Consider the following 10,616-nt stretch of genomic DNA (forward strand, 5'->3'; position numbering starts at 1 on the left):
TTTCAGTTTAATTTCTTTCTAACGCATACTTTGGAGCTCTAGCCTTAACCACATGAATTGAAGAGTTTGGTCTCACAAAATGGGTTCCAAGTGATCATTTGTAATTTTGGATCTCAGAAAATAACCCCTGATGAGGCAGTGAAATCCTGGTAGTGGCCAAAACCGAATCAGGAACTATAAGTTATTCACTGGTTTCACAAAGGTTATGATTCAAGGGCTACTGAGGTGTTCACATTATAGCTGGTACCTGAATAAGACATCAAATGTAGCATTCTGTAAACTATAGCATACACAGGCAACTGCCAGCCTGGGGGTGGCCCCTAGCCTGGATCCAGCCCAAAGACCCCGCCCACTCTCTGAGTGGACTGAGTCTTCAAGAAAGCTACAGTCTGATAATCAGGCTAGGTGGCCCCACCATCACTTAATGTAGCCCTCAGGTTCATATCAGAATACTGATATATTATTGATTTCAGCTGTTAGTTTCAAACATGACTTGCTTCAGTCTAAATTAGTAGCGTAATGAGTAGTATTAAAACGTTTGTCTTTTTTATGTCCAATGTATTTCTATTTAGTTCATAAAGTTAACATAACTATAATTAAAAGGCATTGGAAATTTAATGTGTTACTTTTCAGGATTCCAATTAAAAATAAAGGGAAGCTCTGCACTCAGATCTGCGCACAATGTATTTATTTAGCAAGCTTTCGGTCTACTGACCTTCTTCAGATGCCCGAAGAAGGTCAGTAGACCGAAAGCTTGCTAAATAAATACATTGAGTGTGCGGAGCTTCCCTTTATTTTTATGTTCCCTTTGTGGCTCCAGTTTTTTCAGCGGATGAGCGGTGGTTCTTTTTACATTTTTGTCAGGATTCCAATTAAAAAATAGCTAAGAAAAAATCAGGATTTCAGTTCAAATATAGCAACAATAGCTGATCTACAAACTCAAAACATGTCGCAGTGCGACACGTTTTGAGCTTGTAGATTGGCTATTTTTGCTACGACAGTAATATATGCAATGTGGCCCTCTGGAGTGAGTGTGGAAATATAGTGGCCCTCTCCATTCTCAAAGTTGCCCACCCCTGCTGTAAAGTAAACCACAGAATCACTGGAAAATGTTACAGGTATCATTCAACTAACACTATTGCAGTGGCCGTTTCCATTACATTTTATGACCACAAGCTGGCAATGTTTTTAACTTTACATTGTGAGGCCATAACATCATGTGCCTACTTTGTTTATTACTTCCCTACAGATATCAGATCCATGCTGAGATAAAACATGTCAACAATGCTATATAAAACTGTCAAGTAAACTGTAAACTACATGGCCAATAAGGCTACTTGTTTGTTAGAATGATGATAATTTATAGCATTAATATTAAATGGAAATGCAAAGACAATAACATGACATATCAAAGACAATTATTTATTGCATCAGAGATGCAGCAGAAATGTCCTCCGTCCTCCAACTCATAACCACCATAAAAACCTTCTCAAACAAAAGATAAAAGTGTCCATTATAAAAGTGAATATAAGAAAAAATAACTAAGAAAGAAAGAAAATTACTGTGCGTAGAAGCTGTGTAACATACAAAACATAACCTTTAAACAATACAAACAATGACTGGCTTCGTAGTAATTCGTAGTTACAGCCAGAGATGGGGCACTTCTATGAACAATGTTGCTAGATTTCTTCTTTTTTTCTCCTCTCTCTCTTTATCATTACATAGGCATGAAACTTCTCACTGTAGTTAGTAGGTAGGTAGGTAGGTAGGTAGGTAGGTAGGTAGGTAGGTAGGTAGGTAGGTAGGTAGGTAGACCCTCCCTCCCCAGACCAACAATGAGTATAATCAGCAAGTGTTTGATATAATTTAAATAAAAAGGCACACGCATTGCTATAATGGTCCTTTAAATTGTCTCCGAAATGTAAACTGAATCCATAGATATAAAGTGTAAAGCTGAACATCAAACATAATCACCAGGCATATTATATATTTTGGCCATAAAAAAAACAAGGTAAAATATACATTTTGCATCGAGAATAAACTCCAAGAACAATGCATGTGTTTATACACACACATTGACAGTGCAATGTCTGGATATGCTTATAAGGCCTTGACAGTCAGAGTGTTGTGTAATGAATGGTACAGTAGGTTCTTGGCTCAGTGCTCCAAGGTCTGATTAAAGTGCCTCTTCCCATCCAAGTACAGCATAGACTCTATAAAAGATAAAATAAATATCACAATGATTGACAACGCTATACACTGTCACATTTCAATGGGGTAACTGGTGTAATCAAACTGACATAACTAAACAGCAATTCACTGATAAAGTATAATAAAACAAAATCTCAAAGGTCAGAGCTCTGTCAAAATGGTATATATTTATGCACTGCAGTTGTACTCATAAAACTTAAACACCAAATGCCGTTATCTAACATTTAGAACTTCTGCTGAAGTTTAGAATAGTAAAAAAAAAACTATATTATTTTTGTTTCCACAAACCTTCAAGACGACCAGTGACCAAGATTGATAAACATAATCAAAATATCTACAAACATGATCAAACAGTCCTAGTTGTGTGGTTGTACAGGACACGTTATTAAAATGTGTAGTGTCCGTAGGTCTTGGGGACGATGTTGGGGACGTCGGTATCCGTGGCGAAGGTGAAGTGGAACACGTTGGTGGTGTTGTGCTGTCGGGTCAGCGGGTCCATGACCTCTGTGTGAACTCTGACCTGGATGTTCTTCCCTTCCGTGTAGCACACCTGCCAGACAGACAGGGGGTGACCTTTTACGCAGAGCCTGGTAGTCAATGGTCACTGAGGGGGCGCTTGTTTTACAGGCGACCGGATTAAGGTTGGTGAGGGGTCCGTTAAAACGACAAGATTAAGGTTGGTGAGGGGTCAGTTAAAACGACCGGATTAAGGTTGGTGAGGGGTCTGTTAAAACGACCGGATTAAGGTTGGTGAGGGATGCGCTGCTCTGTGCTTGCGGTTTGAGGTAAGTAGTAGCCGGCGCTGTAAAACAAGCGTCCCATCAGCGCCCGAAACCTGATGGTTCAAGTGGTTAAACAGCCAAGGTTTTCCTCGAAACCGAGGCTCTGCGTAAAAGGTAGTCCCAGACAGACAAAGCCGTAATGGTCCAACTCAGAATGTGCTTAAACCCGTTAAAACCGGGAAAGCATCCATGTAATTTTAGATTTTAGTTATATCAATATAGCACATTGGTTGGATATTCAAAAATAGCAGATATACAAGCTCAAATGTGTGCAAATCCTTGAATATATAAGTTTTAAAGCGAACATTTTAAACTAAAATCTTTGCTTCGGGGTCCCTGGAACTCAATATTTTGAGATGTTTTACAATAGGTTAGTTAGTACAACGGTCTGCTACAATGTATTCAGTGGACATGAATGTAGACTATACATAGGACCAGCAGGGAAAAGCAGGGGGGCTAATATAGATCCCTGAAGGACTCTGGTCAACAAAGTACATGTATGCAGTATTTTATTGCTGTCGGTACTTGCACATACTACAGTATCACACAAAAGCATAAAAAGTAGCAGGTCCACAACGAGCTTGTAGATCTGCTAGCTTAGCAGGTTTTTTTATTTGAATCCTGAAAAGTAACAGTCTCTGTTGGGTCAGTTTCCACCTGACAGACGATATGATTCAAGTGGTTAAACAGCCAAGGTTTTCCAAAACTAGAAAGATATTTGAGTGATGAATGATGGAAATATGTTTCATTATCCCTGTTTAATGCCGTCTGTCTGCATGTTACTGTGGCAGCCCACTGAAGAAATGGCACTCAATTCAATTCAAATGAGCTTTATTTGCATGAGAAAACATGTTTACATCAAAATATAATAAAAACAGTTTAAGAAAATGGGTAAAGTATAATAGCTACAGTTGGAGGGGGTACAGCATTGTGTTAAACAGAGCTATATCACATGTCGTTTTTAAAAACATATAGCAGCAATCTTGTGATTACACCTTTGGGCAATTAGCAACATTTCTTCTCAGAACAATTTAATAATATCTATAAAACTACAAGGACTGCTTCTCAAAAAAAAGAAAAAAAAAGAAGCAAAAAATCATCAACAACAAACTGACAATCCATGATCATTTCTTATGCTCCTGCCCTCTTCAGCACCTTGGTCAGCGAATGAGGATTTCTGTTAGAGAAAAGAAAGAGGGGAAAAAAACATTAATATTTAGACATTTTACTATTATATTAAGCATGTCATTCTTTAAGGTTATGCTTTAATCCTTATAAACCGAAATGCAATGTTTATTTAGCTTACCGTGGCTTTACTCAGAAGAGAATTCTTCTCTTGGATGAGAGTGGAACCTCCTCAGCAGTTTCTCCTTCCATTCGTCTCTGAATTTAGTACCGAGGTCATTCTCAAATGCCAGTTGGATCAGATGGGCTTTCCGTTTGTGCAGAATGCTGCATCTGTGCTCATAAAAGACATTCTTCAACGTCGAGAAGGAATTCTCACACATGGCAGTTGAGGCCCCAAATGTCAGTGCATGTTTGAATGCAGTCAGCACCACTGGCATGGATTTCAAAAAGCTGGAGTATTCTGAAACAAGTTGGCCCAAAGTCACTTTCTTCTGGTCCTGGCCTGTGAGCTTAGTTTCAAAAAATGCACGTGCATTGATAAACTGTGACTCATCCATTTGAGTCTTCGTTAAATCCAGTAGTGGCTTCACTTTTCTGGAATTCAAAAAGTTCTTGCTGGTAGGATCGAGTGCATGCAAAGCTTGCACGTACTTGCTATTTTGTCTGCTGAAACGCACAGCCATTTCACCAAGAACAGAGTCGAGAATGCCAATAAACAGCCGCTTGCACTCCTGTTGCTGAATCCTGAAACAGGAGTGCAACCTGCTGTCAGCCCACAGTTTCTCAAATTCTGCATCCGACCGTAGACGTTTAATGCAGTTAGTGGAACTCTGAACTTGACGAACTGCAATGCGTAGATCTGTTCCTTCCGTTTGTAACATCCGGTTAGGTGGGTCCATCAGCCCCAGCACTTTGTACACCGCACAGGCAAGGAATTTGAACATGGGATGTGTGACGGCCATGTGAATCCCAAAAGCTTCAAGTTTGACATCAGCACTTGTTCCGATTCTGAGTTCTTCAAGAAACTCCACAAGCATGGTGTGTGATTTCAACACAGCAGAAACTCTGTCCAGATGCCCAGTCCACTGTTGATCCAGGAGCCTATTAAGCTTTTCTCCTTTATACTGTGCAGCTACAGTGGGCTTTCTTAGAAAGTTATACAGTGTAGTGCAGGTGTCGAAAAAAATCAGAAACTACGCTCTCTGATGAGATGGCATGCACGACCACCGAATGCAATTGATGGCTAAAACAATGCACGTAGGGCACTTTTCTGTTTAGTTCATTTTGCACAAGTCTCTGCATGCCTCCTTCACTTCCAGACATCACACTGAACCCGTCGTAACACTGGGTTAGAATCTTCTTTGTGTCTAGACCAACACTTGACAGCTCATCAAGCACCAAGGTAGTGAGTGACAGGGCATCACAGTTGTCTGTAGTCAACATCGCCATGAGCCTCTCTTGCACTTTGTACTTCTCGTCCACATATCGAATAACTAGTGAGACATTCTCACGGCCTATAGGGTCCTTGGTGGTGTCCACCTTGATAGTAAAACAGGACTCCCCAACATCTTTAACAATTTGCTCTTTCACGATCGTACTCATCAGTTCAATTATGTAATTATGAACGTCATGCGGTGTATATGTAGAATGTTTAGGAGCCGATTTGAAAAGATCTGCCAGCTCTGGTTTTATTCTCAGAGTGTAATCAAATAGCGAAGGAAACAGTCCACAGCCAACTTGGCCACTCTGATCCACTGCACCAATGGCACCCCTCAATGGCAGTTCATTTGAAACAATGAATTCAGTCATGTCTATAATAGCAGACACATGGGTACCTGGCACACACATGCGGTTTTGTGAAAGCTGATCCAAAAGTGTTGAACCTCCTGTGCCTGTGGAATGCCGTATTTCCTGTTCTTTCCACATGGTCATGCATGATAGATCATAGATGCTCCTTGCCGTTTGCATGTCTGGTTAGTGGCGCTGGTGGCATCAAGGTCTTCTTGGTGGCGGGGGAGAATTGTAGCGTTCTCTGGCCCTGGGTGAGTCTCTTCTTTGTGTTGTTAATGTTAAGCTGATGTTGTGCCCCTTTTATACTGAACCTGGCAGGTAAGGCCCCATGAACACTAAGCCTTACATTTGCATACATATGGGCGCGCCCCACCAATCAATGGACAGATTGAACGTGGTGGTTGGCTGCCTATACACAAAGGACTAGGAGCCAATGACAAGGAGCCCACTTATCTATTGTTCTAGGCTAGTTTTTTGGACTTTCTTTCTTTCTTTTTCTTCAATACTGATATGTAGAAATACTTTGTTACAAGTAAATGTCCAGAATAAAAAATGTACTTGAGTAAAAGTACAAAAGTATTGGTATCAAAATATACTTTTAAGTGCAAAATAAATTATATATATATATATATAATATTTTGAAAATAGCTGAAGTTTAAATAGGGCTGTGACCAAGCGGGTCACAACCCAGGGCACGGAAGGACACGACACAGGCAGTTGTTCTCAAGTAGACTGGTTTATTCCTCTATGTGCAAGGAATAACACAACATAGGACATTTTACACAGGAGAGGAGATAGCTCTCCACTGTCCGGACAGACACTCTCTCTTGAGTGTTTGTGGAGATGACTGATTTATCCTGTTGTGCCTTGATCAAGTCCATGCACAACAGGTGCGCAGCCACACCCGTCTCTGAGTCCAGTTCTAGTTTGACTCAGGCCAGGTGTGACTGCTTAAATCAGCCATCCTCCATCTCACAAGGGCTTTAGTGGTTAACATGTGCTCTTGCCTGTAATCGCCCCCTGCCAGCTGCCAAATATCACTAGAAAACCAATCCAGCACACAATAGGTAGTTTTATATTTTATTATTGACAACAAATATATATATAATAATAATCACATAAGGGGGCACGGTGGTCCAGTTAAGGGACCTGTGACACCAGGCCTGTCTCTCACATGAACACTCACCCATAGATGCAGGCGTTGGCCCAGCCCAGCTCATAGGCTTTCCTCATCAAGAAACCTCCGAAGATCCTGTTGAAAATGTTCCTCTCCTAGAGAACACACCAGTATAGAGTCATTAACCCATTAAAACCAGGAAAAAGATGTTAGGTATCCAAAAATAGCAGATCTACAAGATTATAGTGAGTCACTTCATCACCTCCCCCCAGAAACTACTCCAAACATGTCTATATTGTTGGAGCATCACAAACTGCATGTAAAGAGTGCTGTCGCTGTGATTAGGCGACTGATATTGCGCAACAAAAGACTGGTCCACTTGCCCCACTGGGCAAGTGGACAGACAGGGCAGCAATTCACACCCTCAACACCTTCATGTCTAGGTTGGGGGGGTGAGAGACTTTATTTTATGTTGCTATATCAGCAAAAATTCTTAAAATATTTGTGCCAGAAGCAAAGATTTGAGTTAAAAATGTTTGCTTTATATATGTGTCAATATATATACTGTATAAGTGTATATACACACACACAAGCTCGTTGTGGCATGAAGTGGCGTGCTATGAGCTTGAATATTGATTTTTGAATAGCCAAAGTACAAAATAAGACCTAAAAAAACAGATGCTTTACCGGTTTTAATCATTTTATAACTGAGCCTTCCTGTATCTCACCTGAGGATGGCAGATCTCCAAACCTTTGACTTTGGCATCTTCCATCCACACGGAATTAGGAGGCAGAACCCGACTCCGGAAACTCACTGTCCTAGAAGAGAGAGCATACACCCACACACACACCACTGTGTAAGATGCATGTGACTCCATCTGTGTTTATGGTTGTGCGTGTATGTCCAGGTTTGGATTTCGTACTTAGAATCCAGGGTGTTGAGGAACAGACTGTGTACGATCTTCCTCTCTTCGGCTGTAGGAGCCACCTTCAATAGCGACGCAGTACTCAGCTCCACACGATGGGTCTTATTGTCTGAACACACGTGAGAGAGGAAGAGGAGGTTACAAGTTTATAATTACATGTATAAATTGGGCATAACCACCTTCAACCTGCTGTCCCTATTTTGAGCATGTCCACACACACACACACACACACACACACACACACACACACACACACACACACACACACACACACACACAGTTTGTACATTGAAACTAAACACACAATAGAAATAGGATGCCAGGTCTACCAATGAACCTGGCTCATTTATCTAAACTAGAGTGGTGCCCGTGGGGCCTCTACAGTGGTGCCCGTTGAGCACTGGCCTACTTGGAACGATGCATGCCCCACCCAGATATTATGTCTGTGTCCCTTTTATGCCCATATGTGGAGTTCTTTATCAGGCATGCCCAAATATGGAGTATATGCAGACGTCAGAACAGGCCAGCTCCATATATGGACCCTGGGCAGGGGCCCTGTCCAGAGCCCGGGCAGAGAAACCGGCCACTGCACCGCACCCCCTGTGGTGGTGTGGAACGCGTGTGACAAATTTGAAGTCGGTGGGGCGAACGGTTCTCGAGTTACGTGGATTACACACAGACAGACGTACAGAGACGGCATAAGCCTGTTTTAGGGAAGGTTCTGACATCTTCCCTACGTAGGACAAAGTATATAGGGCTTATGTGGTGAAGACTGACAGATTGTTGCCAACATAGACAGTCACGTTTACATGCACGTCCATCACTCAATTGCCTCTTACACTCTCCTTCCTGAAACAGTTTCTCCTCTTCTGGCCCCTCAGGCTTCAATGGATTCACAAAAGCTGCCCTGGGGGTACAACAGAAATAGTACATTTAAGCAGTAGTAAAGTAAGTAAAGCAGAATAAAAGTGCAGCCCTCAGTCCAGAGAGGGCAGATTGATATGCGACGCAGGGGGACGGTAATGGTGGGTGTGGCCAGATGGTGACGTCACGGTCATGGTTATATTACACGTTTAATTAACTAAGCACTTTCATATCATTGCTGTCGGGCAGAAATAAACCTCTTATCTCCATATTCTAAATTTGTATGCTTTAAAAAAAAAAAAATGCCCTGATGATACTAGTGTCACACAAAAATATCAAAAGTAGATCTTCTATTTTTACATTTTAATCCTGAAAATTAACAGTTTCCGGTTTTCGCCCGAGACAATAAGCACTTGAATTAAGTTGAAAATGTTTATTTAAGGGGGAAATCGAATAGTTAGAACTCCATGAAACATTGCATTATTTTATTATGTTACTTTAGTATTGCAGAGTAAAAAAAATAAGGGAGATAGAGATTTGCTCTTGAACAGCTGAACCACTCTTTTCTGGTTTAAACAGTAACGTTGTCACTTTGCAACAGTGCCTAAACATGGCAGAGATCGCAGGTTAACTTGTAGAAGTGTCACACTGAGAGAGAAACTTGTTTCTATTATTTTAATCCTAAAATGGATATTATTATTTCAATAACGTTTTTTGAATAACACATTCAGAGAGATGTGGTAACCTACAGGTTCCGTCCATCCGGCATGCCCATACGTCCTAGGGAATCCAACCGACGGATTCAAAGGACGTGTGTACACGTCCTAGCGCATATTCAATGATATCAGGCGAGAGAATAATATTATTTTTTTGAGTTAGACCCTAAGGCACTCTTCGTTCACCAGCGGTCCTGGTTACATCTGATGGATATACTCTTCATTATCAACTTATCAACTGCCTCTCGTTCAAAATAAGAACGCGATGGATTATTTAGCGATAATATTAAAACGAGAGAGGTAAGCAAGCAAAACGAAATCTGTTTTTTTCCGGAACAGAAGGGGGGGGGGGGGCTTTACAGAGTAAAAGCGGCCATGTCTTCCCGGCAACCCAGAGCTCCTATTTTGAAGGAATCCCGGGGTTGATTGTGTAAAACGAAAAGACTTTAATTGGTTCATTCATTTTTATCCTCATAATTGCCCATGATAAATGGTTTTCTACTCCGTCTGTGTCTCATAGGAGGAATGTGGACATTTCAGAAATCCACCTACCACACCAGTGACATCGTAGGCAGGATTCCCCCCCCACAAACAATATTACTTTTTTATTGAAAGAAAGAACTATGGCTTCCATTATAGCATGCTAACTTTCCAGAAATAGAAAGCCTGCAGCCTGGATTCCCCATTGATGATGTCACTGGTAGGCGGGTTTCTGCTTGCTTTGGTTCATTCATTTTTCGAAAAATCCTCTCTGGTATATGTATGTATGTGTATCAGCTACATGGTGGAGTTGATGTGTCTCTATGCAAAACGGGATAGTTGTTTTATATTGTTTTGTTGCCTACACACAAATCAGCAGTTGATGGGTTTCACCTGGCACTGTTATGGCATTCAGGGTGAAAGAGTCATTCACACCGTCGTTGGCGGTGTGAATTTGTGTAGGCCAGGCCGCCAGGTACCCAGACTGAACTGTGGGGAGGTATTTTAACCGGCAACCCCCATCCTTAGGATTTAGAAGATTAGATAATTGTAGAATCTACCTCTTCTCTTAATAACATTTGAAAATTCCGAGCAGCAGACC

The 10,616-nt window shown here is 41.3% G+C and overlaps 1 protein-coding gene and 1 long non-coding RNA gene across 2 annotated transcripts; both read right to left on the reverse strand.

The window, feature by feature from the left end:
• Positions 1-1,401: 1,401 nt before the first annotated feature.
• LOC306912886 (acyl-coenzyme A thioesterase 9, mitochondrial-like) lies at positions 1,402-10,101 on the reverse strand (the record flags this gene model as incomplete). Its single annotated transcript, XM_079489340.1, has 8 exons — positions 1,402-2,213; positions 2,500-2,761; positions 6,889-6,952; positions 7,099-7,184; positions 7,758-7,848; positions 7,953-8,064; positions 8,795-8,862; positions 10,088-10,101. The coding sequence occupies 7 exons, from the start codon at positions 10,099-10,101 to the stop codon at positions 2,597-2,599; spliced, it is 600 nt and encodes a 199-aa protein (XP_079345466.1). The 3' UTR covers positions 1,402-2,213; positions 2,500-2,596.
• Positions 3,808-6,271, reverse strand: LOC306913184. The gene is made up of 2 exons (XR_013788505.1): positions 4,300-6,271; positions 3,808-4,170 (listed from the first exon to the last, which is right to left on the reverse strand). It is a non-coding gene; the product is annotated as an uncharacterized lncRNA (long non-coding RNA).
• Positions 10,102-10,616: the final 515 nt, after the last annotated feature.

Source organism: Electrona antarctica (assembly GCF_951216825.1).
Source record: "Electrona antarctica genome assembly, chromosome: 20".
NCBI classification, from domain to species: Eukaryota; Metazoa; Chordata; class Actinopteri; order Myctophiformes; family Myctophidae; genus Electrona; species Electrona antarctica.